At 41.3% G+C, this 19,640-nt stretch overlaps 2 protein-coding genes across 2 annotated transcripts in view; one reads left to right on the forward strand and one right to left on the reverse strand.

Annotated features, from left to right (window-relative positions):
- The window catches only part of htr2b (5-hydroxytryptamine (serotonin) receptor 2B, G protein-coupled), a 31,609-nt gene extending 16,005 nt beyond the window's left edge, over nucleotides 1–15,604 (forward strand). The window contains exons 3-4 of the mRNA XM_068042364.1: nucleotides 10,259–10,459; nucleotides 11,430–15,604. Of these exons, the coding sequence (XP_067898465.1) occupies nucleotides 10,259–10,459; nucleotides 11,430–12,316 (1,088 nt within the window). The 3' untranslated portion in view covers nucleotides 12,317–15,604. The remainder of the gene's footprint in view (nucleotides 1–10,258; nucleotides 10,460–11,429) is intronic.
- psmd1 (proteasome 26S subunit, non-ATPase 1) overlaps nucleotides 1–19,640 on the reverse strand; it is a 149,936-nt gene that overhangs the window by 69,860 nt on the left and 60,436 nt on the right. The gene's annotated exons all lie outside the window — the stretch shown is intronic.

Here is a 19,640-nt window from a genome sequence, read left to right on the forward strand (position 1 = left end):
ATTATGCTTCTAAGGGGATTTTCAAACTGATGGCCAATTCTGTAGATCACCTGATACAATGGAAATACTGAGGCCTCATTCATACTAAAACTAAACAAAATAGTTACTTGATACACAAAATTATTTCACCTTGTTGTATGCACAAAATGCACAGAGGAAACAGCAGAAATAACTACCTTATTTCATATGTAAATATTACACTTGCTTGTGAAGTTCAAATCCTACTAACTCAGTGAATATCTCACCATCCTCCTCGACCACACGCATGTATCTTCACAGCTCAACTTTGTCCAAATAGTTAATTGCATACACATATGGTTATTCTCCTAGACATCTTTTCATGGGTTTGTGATGAGCTAGACTTTACCAACACTCGCTTCACTTAAAGGTCATTGCCTTTATATAAATCCAGCACTGAAATCTTCAAAACAAATTAACCATCTCATCAAATTTAGCAAGGATACACACACACGATGGAAAACGATAGAATATCTGCTGTTAAATTAGTAGGACATTAAACGCACAAGTGTTGATTATCTTACAACCGTAGAATAAGTACAGCACAGAAGGAGGCCATTCAGTCTATTGTGTCTGCACCAGCCGAATAAACTATCGGCCCAAACTAATCCCACTTTCCAGCACCTGGTCCATAGCTCTGCAGGTTACAGCACCTCAGGTACATGTCCAGGTCCCTTTTAAAAGAATTGAGGGTCTCTGCCTCTACCACCATCCATGGCAGCGAATTCCAGACACCCACCACCCTCTGGGTGAAAAAGTTTCCTTTCATGTCCCCTCTAATCCTACTACCGATCACCTTCAATCTGTGCCCCCTGGTAACTGACCTCACCGCCAGAGGAAACTTGTCCACTCTATCTATCTAGGCACATCATAATTTTGTACACCTTAATCGTCACCCTTCAGATCCAAGGAAAACAACCCTAGCCTCTCCAATCTTTCCTCGTAGCTGCAACCTTCAAGCCCTGGCACCATTCTTGTAAATCTCCTCTGTACTCTCTCCAGAGCAATTATATCCTTTCTGTAATATGGTGATCAGAACTGCACACAATACTCCAGCTGTGGCCTGACCAACGCTCTATACAGTTCCAGCATCAGATCCCTGCTTTTGTACTCTATACATAGAAACACAGAAAATAGGAGTAGGCCATTCAGCCCTTTTAGCCTGCTCCACCATTCATTATGATCATGGTTGATCATCCAACTCAGTAGCCTGTTCCCACTTTCGCCCCATACCTTTTGATCCCTTTAGACCCAAGAGCTATATCTAACTCCTTCTTGAAAACATACAATGTTTTGGCCTCAACTGCTTTCTGTGGTAGTGAATTCCACAGGCTCACCACTCTCTGGGTGAAGAAATTTCTCCTCATCTCAGTCCTGAAAGGTTTACCCCGTATCCTTAGACTATGACCCCTGGTTCTGGACTCCCTCACCTTCGGGAACATCCTTCCTGCATCTACCCTGTTAAGTCCTGTTAGAATTTTATAGGTTTCTATGAGATCCCCCCTCACTCTTCTGAATTCCAGCGAATATAACCTTAACCGACTCAATCTCTCCTCATACGTCAGTCCCGCCATCCCAGGAATCAGTCTGGTAAACCTTCGCTGCACTCCCTCTATAGCAAGAGCATCCTTCCTCAGATAAGAGACCACAACTGCACACAATATTCCAGGTGTGGCCTCACCAAGGCCCTGTATAATTGCAGCAAGACATCCCTGCTTCTGTACTCTAATCCTCTCGCTATGAAGGCCAACATACCATTTGCCTTTTTTACCACCTGTGGCACCTGCATGCTTACCTTCAGTGACCGGTGTACGAGAACACCCAGGTCTCGCTGCATATTCCCCTCTCTCAGTTTATAGCCGTTCAGATAATAATCTGCCTTCCTGTTTTTGCTACCAAAGTGGATAACCTCACATTTATCCACATTATACTGCATCTGCCATTAGCCCACTCACTCAACTTGTCCAAATCACCCTGAAGCCTCTCTGCATCCTCCTCACAACTCACCCAGTTTTGTGTCATCTGCAAATTTGGAGATATTACATTTGGTTCCCTCATCTAAATCATTAATATACATCGTGAATAGCTGGGGTTCTAGCACCGATCCCTGCGGTACCCCACGAATCACTGCCTGCCATTCGATAATACCTTGGTCAATAAAGGAAAGCAATCCATATGCCTTCTTCACCACTCTATCCACCTGTCCTGCCACCTTCAGGGACCTGTGGACTTGCACTCCAAGGTCCCTCACTTCTTCTACCCCTCTCAATATCCTCCCGTTTATTGTATATTCCCTCGCTTTATTTGCCCTCCCCAAATGCAATACCTCACACTTAACTGGATTGAATTCCATCTGCCACTTTTCTACCCACTCAACCAAAACATTGACATACTTCTGGAGTCCATGGCTTTCCTCCTCACTATTAACTACACGGTCAATTGTTGTGTTATCAGCAAATTTCCCAATCATGCATTAACATGTAGGTCCAAATCATTAATAAATACCACAAACAGCAAGGGGGCCCAACACTGAGCCCTGTAGAACACCACTGGAAACCGCTTTCCATTCACAAAATCATCCGTCAACTACTACCCTTTGTTTCCTGTCCCTGAGCCAATTCTGGACCAATCTGCCACCTTCCCCTGTCTCCCATGGGCTTTCATTTTGCTGACCAGTCTGCCATGCAGGACCTTGTCAAATGTCTTACTAAAATCCATGCAAACCACATCCACGGCACTACCCTCATCAATTCTCCTGGTCACTTCCTCAAAAAACTCAATCAAGCTAGTAAGACATGACCTTCCCTAACAAATCCATGCTGACTATCCCAGATTAATCCATGCCTTTCTAAGTGACAGTTTATCCTGTCTCTCAGAATAGATTCTAACAATTTACTCACCGAATGTCAGTCTGACTGGCCAATAATTACCTGGCTTATCCCTCACAACCTTTTTAAACAATGGTATAACATTCGCAGACCTCCAATCATCTGGTACCTCACCTATATCTAGTGAGGATTTGAAGATGATCCTCAGCGCATCCGCTATTTCCTCCCTGGCTTCCTACAACAACCTGGGATGCAATCCGCTCCTGACGATTTATCCACTTTGAGGGATGTCAGACCTTCAAGCACTTCTTTTCTCATTATGCTTATCGTGTCTCATATTTCACACTCTTCTTTAAATACAATGTCTGCATCAACGCTCTCCTTTCTGACAAAAAACTCATTAAAAACCCTGCCCACATCTTCCGCATCCACACAAGTTCCCTTGTACATCTGATAGGCCCTACCCTTTCCTTTGTCATCCCCTTGCTCTTAATGTACTGATAAAACATCTTCATGTTTTCCTTGATTTTACCTGCTAATAATTTTCATGTCCTCTTTGCTTTTCTAATTTCCTTTTTTTACTTCACCCCTGCAATTTCTATAGTCCTCGAGGCTTTCTAAAGTATTAAGATATTTGTCATTGTCATAAGCTTTCTTCTTTTGCTTTAACTTATCCTGTAAGTTTCTAAATAACCAGGGGACTCTAGATTTGGCAGTACCACCCTTAACCATTGTGGGGACATGCCTACACTATAGTATCTCACTCCTGAATGCCTCCCACTGGTTTGCCACTGATTTTCCTTCAAGTAGCTGTATCCAGTCCACTTTCACTAGGTCACCTCTCAGTTTCGTAAAATTTGCCTTCCCCCAATTTTAAACCTTTGCTTCTGTTTTTTCTTTGTCCTTTTCCATAATTATGCTAAAAAGAACTGTATTATTGTCACCATCTCCAAAATGGTCACCCATTGTTACTTCACTTGCCCAGATTCACTACAGAAGACTAAATCTAGAATTGCGACCTCTCTTGTTGGGCTGGTTATGCGTTGGCTAAAAAAGTTCTCTTGAACGCAGTTGAAGAATTTTGTCCCCTCTGTGCCCTTCACACTGTTTGTATTTCAGTTGATACTGTGGTGGTTGAAATCCCCAACTATTATTGCCCTAACGTTTTTGCACTCAAATCTGCCTACATATTTGTTCTTCAGTCTCCCTCTCACTATTTGGGGGTCTACAGTACACTCCCAGTAATGTAGCTGGCCCCTTTTTATTTGAGCTCCACCCATAAGGCCTCATTTGATGATTCATTTAGCATACCATCCCTCCTTAAAGCCGTTATTGATTCCTTAACTAATAATGCTACACCCCTCCCCCTTTTTTATCTTCTTCTCTATCACGCCTGAAAACTCTATATCCAGGGATGTTGAGCTGCCATTGTTGCCCCTCTTTAAGCCAGGTTTCCATTATAGCAATATCATGTTGCCATGTGTCTATCTGTACCCTCAACTCATCGGCTTAATTTACTATACTCCTTGCATTTAAATACCCTTTAACACTGCCAAATTCCTGTGCTGCACACTTGTTAAACAGTTGCTTCTTCTGCCTTTCAGAGTCACTTGCTAATTTCCTGCATCCTGCTCCCTGCCCTGAAATTGTCCTTTCTAAGACTGCGTTCAGGTTCCCATCCCCCTGCCAATCTAGTTTAAACCATCCCCAAAAGCACTAGCAAACCTTCCTGCAAGGATATTTGTCCCAGTCCTATTCAGGTGCAGACTGTCCGGCTTGTACAGGTCCCACCTTCCCCAGAACCGTCCCAATGCCCCAGAATTCTGCAGCCCTCCCTCCTGCACCATCTCTCCAGCCATGCATTCATCTGGTGTATTTTCCTATTTCTATACTCACTAGCACGTGGCCTTGGGAGTAATCCAGAGATTACTACACTTGTGCTCCTGCTTTCTAATCTCTTTCCTAACTCAGCCTGCAGGACCCTATCCCTTTTACTTGCTATATTGTTGGTACCAACGTGGACCACGACCTCCGGCTATGCACCCTTGCCCTCCAGAATATTCTGCAGCCGCTCGGTGATATCCATGACCCTTGCTTCAGGGAGGCAACATACCATCCTGGAATCACATCTGCGACCACAAATACGTCTATCTGTTCCCCTAACTATAGAATCCACTACCACTATTGCTCGCTTGTCCTTTTCCCTCCCTCCCTGCACAGCTGAGTCACCCATGGTGTTCCGGGGATGACTCACTGCATTCTACAGAGAACCCTCCTTCCCAACAGTACTCAGAACTGAATAGCGGTTAGGAAGTGGGATGCCCTCCAGGGACTCCTGCACTACCTGCCCTGACCTACGTGTCTGACTGGCAGCTAACCAGTCCTTCTCTGACTGTGCTCTCAAGCACCAGGTTGAATACCACCTGAAACATGCTATCCACAAAGTCCTCCGCCTCGCAGATGTTCCACAGTGACCCCAGCTACCGCTCGAGTTCCAAAACCCAAAGCTCAAGCTTCTGCAGCCAGAGTCACTTCCTGCAGATGTGTTCGTCAAGGACACATGGTACGTCCACAACTTCCCACATACCACAGGAGGCACATTCCACTTGGCCGAGCTGCTCTGCCATTACTTAGCTTTACAATCAATTATTGCTAGTGCAGTAAGTGTAATAACTTACCAGTTATTTGCAATCAGCTTTATCCCCTGCACCGTGGAGATGAAAAGGTAGAAAAAGACCAAACAGCACCTCCCCTCCAAGCCAGCGAAATCCCCCACATACAACTCAAAGCCTCACTCTGTGCAAACAGCACTATTCCAGCTAGTAATCATTAATAAATTACAGGTAGCTATCCTAGGGCTTTATTTTAAAAAGAACCTTTTTTTTTTAAAACTCTTCTTCCTTTGTAATTGTTTAATCTGAATTTATATTCCAATTTGGTTATAAGTTATTTGCCATATTTACCTTTGAAATTCAGTTCCAATCCACAAATGGACTACTGGTCATCCAATCCTGAATTTAACAAAATAAACTTCACCAGAAAACTTGGTTAATAGACAGCTCATGGGATTTCTCATCAGGATAGGCGCAAGAGGCTGGGGCTCTTTTCCATTCAAAGAGATGGCTGAGCCATGACTTGATCGAAGTCTTTAAGATAATGAAAGGGTTTGATAGCATAGACGTAGAGAAAGTGTTTTCACTCGCGCAGAAGTCCAAAACTTGACGTCACAAATCTAAGATAGTCACTAATAAATCCGAACCAGAATCTAGAAGAAATTTCTTTACCCAAAGAGTGGTAAGAACGTGGAACATGCTACCAGGAGTAGTAGTTGAGGTAAATGGGATAGATGCATTTAAGGGGATGCTAGATAACATGAGGGAGAAAGGAGTAGAAGGATATGCTGAAATGGTTAGATGAACAAGCATGGATAGAGGTAGGTGTAGTGCATGACTAGCTAGACCAAATGGCCTGTTTCTGTGCTGTAGATTCTATGTAGTTCTTTGTAATAATTTAGAATAGTTAAAGCCCAGACCTCTAGGAAAAATGGTTTGTAAAATATTTCATGCATTTATATTCAGAATAAATATACATTTTATATATTAATTATAGGTCAGATGTGTTATTTTTCTAATTACCTTCCTGCATCTTTCATACATTTGCAAAATTATCAACTATCTCTGAATACCAAGTGCGTAAAAGCGGACAAAATGATACTATATGGGAGAAGGGGGAAAGAATACATCAAGATTGGAGATAGAAACATAGAAAATAGGAGGAGTAGGCCATTCGGCTCGAGGCCTGCTCCGCCATTCAAAAAAGATCATGGCTGATCATCTAATTCAGTACCCTGTTCCTGCTTTTTCCCCATATCCCTTGATCCCTTTGGCATTAAGAAATATATCTATCTCTCTTGAATATATTTAATGACTTGGCCTCCACTACCTTCTGCGGTAGAGAATTCCACAGGTTCACCACCCTCTGAGTGAAGAAATTTCTCCTCATCTCGGTTCTAAATGGCATACCCCATATCCTGAGACTGTGACCCCTGGGTCTGGACTCCCCAGTCATCGGGAGCATCCTCCCTGCATCTAGCCTATCGAATCCTGTTAGAATTTTATAGGTTTCTAGGAGATCCCCTCTCATTCATCTAAACTCTCATGAATATAAACCTAGTTGACCCAATCTCTCCTCATACGTCAACCGTGCCATCCCAGGAATCAGCCTAGTAAATCTTCTTTGCACTCCCTCTGTGGCAAGAACATCCTTCCTCAGATAAGGAGACCAAAATTGCACACAATACTCCAGATGTGGTCTCACCAAGGCCTTGTATAACTGCAGAAAGCTGTCATAATTTCAACATTCAATACATGGAACTATGAATGATTACTCATGGAATTCAACATATTAAAATCATCAAGAGTTCACTGATTTACTCCTTCGATGCCAAAATTAATTTAAGTATTTTCCTTTTAAACAATCTTCAAGTGCAAAATGGAACTAACAGCAAAATGAATTATTCCACATAGGACAAAATTCTTGTAAACAAACCCCTTTTAAAATATTTGAACAACTTGAAAAATGCCCCATACATTATTAACATTCTGAAATATAGCCACAAATCCAGTTATTTTTTGACATATGCCACTATGGAGCACAACTACATCACCAGTTATGCAAATCAATAGACTTGATAATGCAACATACACTTCCTATATGAACTCTAAAATTGGTGCTGCCTTTTGTTGTGGATTCAAAGAAACTGAATTTCAATCCGGGTTCGAGATGAGCAGGCTAAGATTATAATGCACATTTCCTATATTACAACAGTGACTACATTTCAAAAATACTTCAGTGGCTGTAAAATGCTTTGGGACATCCTGTGATTGTGAAAGGCGCTATATAAATGCATGTTTTTCTTTAATTTTTAATATCCAATCATAGTCAAAGTATCTCAACCAAAAGTTTCTCTTTCCACCTTGGTGCAGTCACATCTAGGGTGCCCACAACCTCAGCAAAAATCTCCCCTCCTTCTTCCTCATTTATATGCTACCCCTTGGTGATATCAGCTGCAGATTATGGGGTCAACTTTCACACATACATTGGTACCACCTCTGTTGTCAGACTGTTTGCCTGATGTGCAGTTGCGGATGAGCCTAAATTTCTAGTTGAACACTGGGAAGACAAACTCAAACTCCATATTTCTCAACAATGATTCCATTCCCCTCTCAGGCTGAACCAGACTTCTTCGCACTGTTGTGTCTTATTTGACCACAGGCTGAGCTTCTGACCCCAAATACTGACCATCACAAAGATTACCTATTTCTACCTCTAACACTGACGTCTCCACACCTGCCTTATCCCTTCTGCTGCTGAAACCCTCATTCATGTTTGCATCGCTTCCAGACATCACTTTTCCAAAGCTTTCCTGGCCAGTCTCTCATCCTCTACCCTCAGTAAGCTTGAACTCAACTAAAACTCTGTTGCCCATATCCCATACTGCATAAAATCCTGCTCACCATCAGACCTGTCCTTGCTGACCTATATTGGTTCCCAGTCCAACTCCTCCAATTTTACAAAAAAAATCACAAAATTTAAGATGCTAATACTCATGTTTAAATCCCTTCATGTCTTCAACTCAATTTCTAACCTGCTCCAGCCCTCACTGCTCAGTAATAAAACAGAAACTGCTGGAAATACTCAGCAGGTCAGGCAGCATCTGTGAAGAGAGAAACAGATTTAACCTATCAGGTTGATTATCTTTCAAATGAATTTTTTTGTTTTGCTGCATAGTCCTTTCACTCCACCAATGACCCCCTCTGCCTTTAGATACTTAAGACCCATACTCTGGAATTCCCTCCATGAACCCAAGTCTCAGCACCTTGCCCTCCTCAAAACACATCTCATTGGGCAAACTTTTGCTAATCTCACCAAATTACTCCTCCTTCGGCTCGGTACCCATTACGACTCTACAGAACACATCTGGATACTTTTCTACATCCAAAATTCTATATAAACGTAAGTTGTTAGAAGTAAAACATTTCCAGATTTAGGTCAAAGACTTGCAGGTCAGTATTTTATGTAAATTTAACCATTTTAATGTAGATTTAAATCGACCAGTAAAAATATATGAATGTGTAATTCATGACATAATGACCACCTTTCAGTAAATCCTTGCAACATTTGCTTGGAATAGTGTTTTCCCTTCATTGCTTTGGGCACCTGGCAAGCGACAATCGTCTTACTGAATCAGTTTAAAAAATACTGCAATTTTCCCTTCCTTTTAACAGCTATCCCACACACAGTCTGGTTTTATGCCTATGCATAAGGAAATACTGGTTAACAGAGAAGTACTTTGCAAAAAAGGACTCTGTGGATTCAACTATTTTTAAAATCAAGTAAAGCTGTGTGCATTAGTTTAGTTAATTTTTAAAAGTCAAAGAGCAGCAGGGTGGATGCTGAGCATAGTGTGATAAAACTCTGTCACAGGCCAGCTTAGATGCATGCGCCTCCATTACACCACCTCAATCCTGATATGAACCTTGTTGAATGATCAGACACTAAATGGAGAATGCAGCACACCCAGCAGGTTAAGAGAAAAAAAAGGAGTCCTGATGTCCAAGAAGCATTACTAAGAGAAAAATGCCATGCGTCCATCTTCACCAGTTCAGATTACCAAGCAAGGGAAAACTTACAAAAATAGGAAATATACCTGAACAACCTTGAAAAAATAAATGCATATAAAAATTCAATTTCAAATCTTGAAAAGAAATCATTGCTTTTAAAATTACAGTGTGCTTATTTCTTAATCGGTCAATCAGTAGAAGAAAGCATATCAATAAATACCAATAATAAAAACAGAAAATGCTGGAAATACTCAGGTCAGGCAGCATCCATGGAGAGAGAAAGAGTTAACGTTTCAGGTCGATGACCTTTCATCATAAATACCAAAATTAATTTCAAATGGTAGAACCCTCATGTATTTGATCTCCAACGTCATAAATGGAATACCGCTGAGAAAAAAAACTAGCCAAATCAACCCTGTCTCTGCTCCCTGTAAAGCTGATTACTATTGATTGGCAGATCCATGCAAAGGTTGAAGCTAAATGCAATTTTAAACAGGATGACCTTTCACAGAAATGACAAATGAATTACACTGAGTACATATGATATTTTGTATTATGTTTAAATGAAATGCAATTGAGAGATTTTGCTAGAGTTTAATATATAGTTGTACCTGTTGTGATTCTTGCATAAAGAATATCTGACGAATTGCTGAACAGAAGTATACTGAAGCTTTTGAAGGAAATGAAATTCAAATCAAAAGGTTATGCTGTAAACAAAGCCAACAGCTTAGTTTGCAGACTTTTAAGTGTCAATATTATTCTGCCGACTAAGATCTTTCTTACTTTCAGATTCTGAGTGGCTTTTACCCTCCGAGATATGTCCTATCTGGATCTTCCTGGATGTTCTCTTATCCACAGCTTCAATTATGCATCTGTGTGCCATCTCACTGGACCGTTACATTGCTATTAAAAAACCTATTCAGCACAGTCGCTTTAATTCCAGGGCCAAGGTTCTCATTAAGATCACAGTGGTATGGCTCATCTCAATTGGTACGTGTAATATTTTTCTGAAAATGTTGATTCGATTCTTCTGACCAACATGTGCCAACAATACAACCCATTATTAAACCAACTATGCAGAAACCGTTAACATATAAAAATCCATTCTTCTTGCACTCAGATCCAAACATGGCTCGCATATTAGTTTTTGTGCAATTGCAAGAAAGATCGGGAACAAGCAGAGCTAATAGCCTGTTTTAGGGTTTCATACATGATAGAATTCTACATTGGTTGCAATCTATATCAGTCCAGAGTATTAGTACTTAATTGCAAGAAATGGCCTGAATTGAAAATTAGAACACAATGCAACAATTAAAAGACAAATTTGAAATGTTTGTTTCTCATACTAATTATGACAGCAGAACAACACCTTAAAAATAAGATGCCTTAAAGTTCCAGAAATATACAGAGCATAAATGTTGACTCAAATTAATCTGAATACACAAGAGTAGCATTTTTACTTTTGCTGCACTATTACGTTTTAAGAGGAAATGTTTCAAAATAGCCAATTAGCTTCCAAATTAAATACAGCTGAACAGAATGTCTTCCCAAACAGAACCAAATTCATTTAAAGTTGTAATAAAAGCAAAATACTGCAGATGCTGGAAATCTGAAATAAAAACAAGAAATGCTGGAACCACTCAGCAGGTCTGTGACATTTAGTCAGCTATGTGGCCTTGTCCAATCTGCACCTTCTCCTTTGTTATCTCTTGCCCCACCCCACTTGCATATAACCTGTGACATTTTTAATATTTGTCAGTTCCGAAGAAGGGTCACTGACCCGAAACATTAACTCTGCTTCTTTCCACAGATGCTGCCAGACCTGCTGAGTGGTTCCAGCATTTCTTGTTATTTCATTTAAAGTTGGTCTGATTAACTATGTGCCTAATTTTGACAGGAAAATACCAACACTGAAAAACAATTATTGTATCGTTCTCAATTAATTTTCTTTTCAATCCAGGCATTGCTATTCCCATCCCCATCAAAGGCCTCCAGAATGAAACAAACACCTTAATGAACAAAACTTGTTTACTTCAAATTGACGCATTCAAAAATTTTATGATCTATGGATCAATGGCTGCATTCTTCATTCCTCTTGCCATCATGATAGTTATCAACTTTTTGACAATTCAAGTGCTGAGAAGGAAAGCATATCTGATCAAAGCCAAACTACCCCAACATTTTAACTGGACTACTGTTTCAACCGTTTTTCAGCAAGACCTCACACCCACCAAATCTCCAGAGAAGGTGGCAATGCTCAATGGTTCACAAAAGGACAAGACATTTCCTTGCACACTTGAGGAGATACCCATCAGAAGACTCTCTACCTTGGGTAAAAAGTCCATGCAAAGCATCAGCAATGAGCAGCGAGCATCCAAGGTTTTAGGAATGGTATTCTTCCTATTTTTGGTGATGTGGTGCCCATTTTTTGTAACAAATGTCACCGCTGCCCTCTGCAAGAGCTGCGATCAGGAACTTCTTGGAACACTGATGGAAGTCTTTGTCTGGGTGGGCTATGTTTCCTCGGGAGTCAACCCACTAGTCTACACTCTTTTCAACAAAACGTTTCGTGAGGCATTTAGTTGCTATATTACATGTAAATACGTAAGAAATAAGGATGTTAAAATGCTCAGAAAGTATTCCAGCCGGATATCATTTCGAACATCAATCAACGAAAACTCAAAATTATTCATGAGACACAATACAAAAAATGGGCATAACCCAATTTATACTAGTCCCCTGCGGCTACGATCTGCCCCTGTTCAAACAACATCAGTAATGCTGGACACATTATTACTCGCTGAAAATGAGATGGACAAAGCAGAAGAAGCAGCTAGCTATGTGTAAAATGGAAAGCAAAAACAAATTGCAAGAGGCGATAACAGTTTAGCATTCTGTACAGTGTGGATGTTAAACAGACATGCAGTGTAGACTCAACACATGGCTCAAGCCATTATTGGTAAAACTTAATACCATTACATGTATTTATAATTCATTGTATAGTGATCTGTGAGATATTTTGCTTTATTAGTTGTGTTGTTTACAATACATCACCCCAGGTCCTATGTTAGTGATTTTTAGATGCCCACAGTCTATTGGCTTTGAAAGCTATTTAAATCCACCAATAAAGTCCACCATAATGTTTCATAAACAAAGTCAAATTTGAGAACCATTCATTTTGAAATTTTGTGACAAAAAATACATTCATATTATTTCTTTAATGTAGAAAAGAAATCCTTTAAAGAGGCGTCGGGGGGGAAAAAAAGCCAAAGAAAATATTAGGAATCAGGAAGTTTGGTCAGAGGCAGGTTTAAGGACGTTCTTAAAGGAGGACAGGAAGCTGGAAAGTCAGGGATTCAGGGATGGAATTACCAAACATAGAGCCCAAGCATGAAGTTGCAGCCAGGTCGAGGAATGGTGGAAGGGGAGGCCAGAGTCCGAGAAAGGTGAGGTCAGGAGATTGAGGGGGTAGTTGTAGGGCTAGAGGGGTTAGAGAAATAGGGAGGGGGGAGGCTATGAGGTAATTTAAACACAAGGAAAACAATTTTAAAATTGGAGCCATTATAGGAAGGAGGTCAATATATTAATCAGCAAGAAAGGAATGCAGTGAATGGGGCAGGACACAGACTGCAATTTTGGATGACAAAGTTCAGAGGGAGGTCAGCCTGCAGAACATTTGAATAGTTGAGCTGAGAGGTGATGACTATGGAAGAGGATTTTAGCAGCAGAGGAATCAGGGAATGTTATGGATATGGAAGTTAGTGGTCTTAGTGATGGATAGGATATTGGGTCAGAAACTCAGCTCAGGGTCAAATAGGGTACAGAGGTTAACAATCTTGCTCAGCCTGAGACAGTGGTATGATAAAAGTGGGATGGGAATCAGTCGCAAGAGCAGGATTTGTAGCGAAAACCAAAACTGAACATCTTTCTTACCAAAGTTTGCTGGAGGAAGTTATGGCTCATTCATTGACTGACAGAGAGTAGGCTACTGCCAGCATACAGGTGGAAACTGATGCCATGTATACAGATGATGACACCATAAGATGGCATGTTGCTAAGGAAGAGGCCAAAGATAGATCCTGAATGACTTCGGAGTTAAGGGTGTGTGTCTAGAAAATAAATCATTACTGGAGATACTCTGGCTAAGATCAGTTATGCAAGAGTGGAACCAAGCAAGTGTAGTCCCACTTAGCTGGGCAACAGTAGCTAGGTAATGCTATAAGGTGGTTGATCATGTCAAAGGCCACAGAAATGTCCTGGAGGACAGAAGATTAACGCACCACTGGTTTGGACGGGACAGGTAATGGGAAGTATAGCCAGGCAGGGAGGTTTCGGTAAGGCCAGGATGGCAATGAATTATTCACAGTAAGGACATTGCTCACAGGTGAATTAACATTTAGGAGGAAATACAGTGAAGGGCAGTGATTAATTCACTGACAGAGGCCATGGGGCAATGGTGGGTACGGTGAATGGAAAGAGGTTGGTGAGGTCAATCCCCAGTGGACAGGACCGCAATATTGGTGACAGGAGAGAATGGGACAGTTAGGGCTTTTGCTTGTAAGGAGGAAGTGACAGGTGCTTCAATGGGAATTTCAGAGAATGTTAAGAGAACCATAGATGGCAGCTGTGGGCTTGTCCAAGGGGGATTCAAGCCTGGAACAGTGGCAGTAGGGAAGTAGAGCAATAGTGATGAGATGGTATGGATGGGGGGAGAGGGCAAAGTAGCCTAGAGGAGTAAATGAAAGGTGGCATGATTGGTCTTCTCTCCTTCCTGTTGCCCAGAGTGAAGGGCCCAAGGAAGTCCAAGAAAAACAAAAGGAAGATAGAAGTAATAGGCTTGGGTCAGGGGTGACAATCAAAACAGGTGACTAAACACAGAATTCGAGTCACGTAGACTTGCGAGATGAGAAGAGACATGTCTTGGTTGTAAACAGAGAAGGCTTATTTCAGGTGCCTCGTATCAGATCGATCAAAAATTGGTACTGTCGGCACCTTAATCTTACAATAAAATGTTATATCTAGTTAAACCACTCGTCAGTCCAAAGATGCAAAATGTCATTTCCAAACACTAAAAAAACTCACCTAGCACTAAACAAAATACGTCTTGCTATGCGAATTAAGTGGGTATAGCCACCAATCCTGGGCTGTCCAGATTTCATTTGTTGGCATTCATGCAAATTAACAGCACAATGAAACAATAATTCACTCTTAAGATATTAGCTTTCTTCAACTGCTGCTTTAAGTTACTTCCGTGGCAGGATTATTTTATAGCAGACTGGTAAGTAAAAACCAGCTGGGCAAACTTGTTATTAAAGCAAATCAGTCAATTGCAAAAGCAAACCAGCATTGCCCAGTTCTATCTTCATTAGAGACTGCAGATTCATCAGATAAAAGTCTAGATCGGAGATAAAAATTTAGAGCTGGAACAATGAATAGGAAATTTTAACCAAGCACTTAGTCTGTTGAATGAACACCATTTAAGATTCTTGTCCACAGATGGAAGGAGGGCATCTTGGTCCTCTTTTGAAACCAATTTTGCGAACAACCATTATTCCTTTGACTTGTTTAAATAATCTTTTGTTCTATTAAGCTAAGTTTACATACTTTCAGGGTACATGATGCATTACATGGTGCTTGCAGATCAATACATTGAAGATCTTGCATTGTTCTTTCTGCACTCTGTCATTTCTAACTTTGTAATTCCTATAAGCTACATTCAGTCCAAAAACATTTTGTTTTATATTAAACACCCCAGTATGAAAAGACTTAGGGCAGACACAATGTGTGTGTGGTGTTTCATGCTATAGTACTCTACTTTAGATCCCAAGGTTTATGTTCAAATATTGCACATTTCAATACTGGAACTTCGAGTAATTCACCTGGTATGAGAATGTCACAGAACAATTGCCTTGAAGGATATGTGGACATAAAAAGGGAATGAATGAATACACGAGATAGAGGGAATAATTATTTACAACATTTTGTACAAGCAATGGGAGGGCAGGGCAAATGAGTGAAAATTATGATCTTAAACATACACATACAAACCAATGTTCTTCGAACTTGCACACAGGCAGAATGTTTTAGAAAAACATTGATTATTCATTGCAAAGTACTGCAGATGCTGGAAATCTGAAATAAAAACAGAAAATGCTGTAAATACTCAGCAGGTCTGGTAACATCTGTGGAGTGAGAAACTCAGTTAATGTTTCAGTTGGTGACCCAGTTCTAACAAAGGGTCACCAACCAGAAACTGTAACTCTTTCTCGCTCCACAGATGCTACCAGACCCAAGTATTTCCAGAATTTTCTGTTTTATTTCATTACTTCAATACTAGACACAGTCTTTGGCTCTGAGAACTCATAGACTTAGTCATACAGCACTGAAACAGGCGCTCCAGTTTCCTCCCACCGCCAAAGACTTGCAGGTTGATAGGTAAATTGGCCCTTGTAAATTCCCGTAGTGTAGGTAGGAGAACTTTTTATTTTTATTTATTTAGAGATACAGCACTGAAACAGGCCCTTCGGCCCACTGAGTCTGTGCCGACCATCAACCACCCATTTATACTAATCCTACATTAATCCCATATTCCCTACCACATCCCCTCCTACATTAATCCCATATTCCCTACCATTATAGGGTGGCACAGTGGTTAGCACCAGAGCCTCACAGCTCCAGCGACCCAGGTTCAGTCTCCCTGTGACCGCGTGGGTTTCCGCCGGGTGCTCCGGTTTCCTCCTACCGCCAAAGACTTGCAGGTTGATAGGTAAATTGGCCATTGTAAATTGTCCCTAGTGTAGGTAGGTGGTAGGGAATATGGGGTTAATGTAGGATTAGTATAAATGGATGGTTGCTGGTCGGCACAGACTCAGTGGGCCGAAGGGCCTGTTTCAGTGCTGTATCTCTAAATAAATAAAAAAAAAAAATTCTCCTACACTATGGGAATTTACAAGGGCCAATTTACCTATCAACCTGCAAGTCTTTGGTGGTGGGAGGAAACTGGAGCACCCAGGCAGTACCCAGAACTGAACCTGGGTCGCTGGAGCTGTGAGGCTGCGGTGCTAACCACTGCGCCACTGTGCCGCCCAGAACACTGGCAGGTTTGAAGATATGGAGACATTGAGCATTACCTAGGCTGAGCACTGAGCGCGTGACCTGGGATCTGCAGAAGGGAGTGTCATGGTCAGGCAAGCTAGAGGAAGAGGGACTCAGGAGAATAGGGACCAAACTGTCCTTGAGATGTTACAATTAAAAGGTCTTTCACCATATTTTTCATGCAAAGAATCAGCAAAAAAGCCAAGTTAAGATGCATTTTCAAGCAAAAGCTTGCCTAAAAAAGGAGCTAGCTTCCCAAGACCAGTCTGTGCTGAGTTGTGGATTGATAAGCAACAAATGATATTTACAATGAGAGATGATGTTTTCAAAAGACTCAAACAATGAAGAATGTTAATGGTGTCTGCTTATTGAGCACACTTTACATCTCTGCTGGAAATCTTTTTGATTTACATGTGAGGGTTTGTGAGACAGGCTTATAAAAATCGGAAAACAGACAAAAAAATCTTAGTAACAGAAGGCTGTGATGGGAACAAACTATTGTCCTGGTCACTGGGACACAGCAGAGAGAGTAAGTTTTTAAAACAAAACAAAAAGTGCTGGAAACACTCAGCAGGTCTGTGGAGAAAGAAGCAAAGTTAACATTTCAGGTCTGTGACCTTTCATCAGAAAGTCTAAGTTTTTAAGTAACCCATCAGAGTGGTCCTAGTGTTTCTGCATCCTTAATTTTTGGAACAGTACATGAAGAGAAGTTAAAGTAAAAACAGAAAGTGATGGAAATACTCAATAGGTCTGGCAGCATCTGTGGAGAGAGAAATTGATGAAGGTAACAGACCTGAAACGTTAACTCTTTCTCTCTCTACAGATGCTGCCAGACCTGCTGAGTATTTCCAGCACTTACTGCTTTTATTTCAGATTTCCAACAACTGTAATACTTGGCTTTTATTTCATGAACAGAAGTTGTTGTGATTGTCTTAACTGACTCTCACTGTTCTGTGCATTTTACCTACTGTGGAACAAATCAACATTAAGAGTGGAACCAACTTCATTTCACCCTGTGTTAACTTAGTACTTGTTCAATCTCTCCAAAGGTAGACTAACGGTGGGAAGCAAGGCTTGGAAATCCAGTCCAAATTGCAAGTGTATTTCATTTTATGTTATCGTCTACTAAACTAGCAAATATCAGAGAATGGCTGACACCAAAGAAGCCTAGCAGCTGAGGCAGACCTGAATTCTTAACAGCCCCTTTCAATTCACTGGAGCCACCTCACCATGCTCAGGTCTGTCCATGCCCCTTCAGGTCCACTGGCACCCTTGCCCAATTGTTCTTTTGCCTTCAGTTAGATCTTGATTTTATGCAGTCAGTGCATGATTCATGTTTTTTGCTGATAGAGTACGTAATCATAGAATGGTTACAGCACAGAAGGAGGCCATCTGGACTATCATATCTGTGCCAGCACTCTGCAAGAGCAACTCACCTAGCCCCACTACCTGGCCTTTTCCCTGTAGCCCTGCAAATTTTTTCTCTTCAGCTATCTGTCCAATTCTCTTTTGAAGGCCTTGACTGAATCTGCCTCCACCACACTTAGTGTGGCAGTGCATTCCAGATCCTAACCACGCAATGTGTAAAAATGTCTTTTCTCATGTTGCCTCTGGATCTTTTGCCAATCACCTTAAAATCAGTGTCCTCTGGTTCTGGATCCTTTGGCCAATGGTAATAGTTTCTCCCTATCTATTCTGTCCAGACTCCTTATAATTTTGAACACCTCCATCAAATCCCCTCCTAATGTTCTCTTCTCCAAGGAGAACAGGCCCGGCTTCTCCAACCTATCCACATAATTGAAGTTCTTCATCCCTGGATCCATTCTCGTGAATCTTTTCTGCACCCTCTCTAATGCCATAACACCCTTCCAAAAGCATGGTGCCCAAAACTGGACACAATACTCCATTTGCGGCCAAACTAGTGTTTTATAAATGTTTAACAGAACTCGCTTGTTCCTGTACTCTATGCCCCTATTTATAAATCCCAGGATTCTATTTGCTTTCTCAATCTACCCTGCGACCTATGATTTGTGCACATATACCCCGAGGTCCCTCTGCTCCTGCACCCCTTTAGAATTGTATCCTTTTATATTGCCTCTCCTCGTTCTTCCTACCAAAATGAATCACTTCACACCTTTTTTGCTTCAAATTTCATCTGCCACTTGTCTGCCCATTCCACCAGTCTATGTCCTCGAGGTTTACCTCTATCCTCCTCCTCAGTTCACAAAACTTCCAAAGTTTTATCAATATATATCAAGAAAAGCAGGGGTTCCAACACCGATCCCTGGGGAACCCCACTATATACCTTCCTCTAGTCTGAAAAATAACCGTTCACCAGTACTGTTTCCCGTCACTCAGCAAATTTTGTATCCATGCTGCCACTGTCCCTTTTATTCCGTGGACTTCAATTTTGCTGACAAGCCTTTTGCAAGTCCATGCACACATCAACCCTCTCTGTTACCTCGGCGAAAAACTCAAGCAAGTCAGTTAAACACGATTTGCCCGTAACAAATCTGTGCTGACGTTGCTTAATTAATGCACATTTGTGCAAATGACAATTCTGACCCGTATTATTGTTTCTAAAAGCTTTCTCACCACCGAGGTTAAACTAACTGGCCTACAGTTACTGTGCTTGTCCTCCCACCTTTTTTTGAACAATGGTATAACATTTGCAATTCTCCAGTCCTCTGGCACCATCCCTGTATTTGTGGAGGAAGATTATGGTCAGCGCCTCCACAATTTCCACCCTTACTTCTCTCAGTATCCTTAGATGCATCTCATCTGGCCCTGGTGACTTATCAAATTTAAGTACAGCCGGTCTATGTAGTACCTACTCTTGATCAATTTTTAGCCCATCCAGTGTCTCAACTAACTCCTCTTTCACCATGACCCGGGCAGCATCTTCTAGCTTAGTAAAGACAAATGCAAAATACTCATTTAATGTCTCAGCCGCGTCCCCTGCTTCCATGCGTAAATCCCCTTTTAGGTCCCTAATCGGCCCCACTCCTCCTTTTGCCACCATTTTGCTATTTATATGCTTAAAGGAGACTAAGTTCCCTTGCATGTTAGCTGCCAG

This window comes from Heterodontus francisci, chromosome 11 (genome assembly GCF_036365525.1).
Source record: "Heterodontus francisci isolate sHetFra1 chromosome 11, sHetFra1.hap1, whole genome shotgun sequence".
Lineage (NCBI taxonomy): Eukaryota > Metazoa > Chordata > Chondrichthyes > Heterodontiformes > Heterodontidae > Heterodontus > Heterodontus francisci.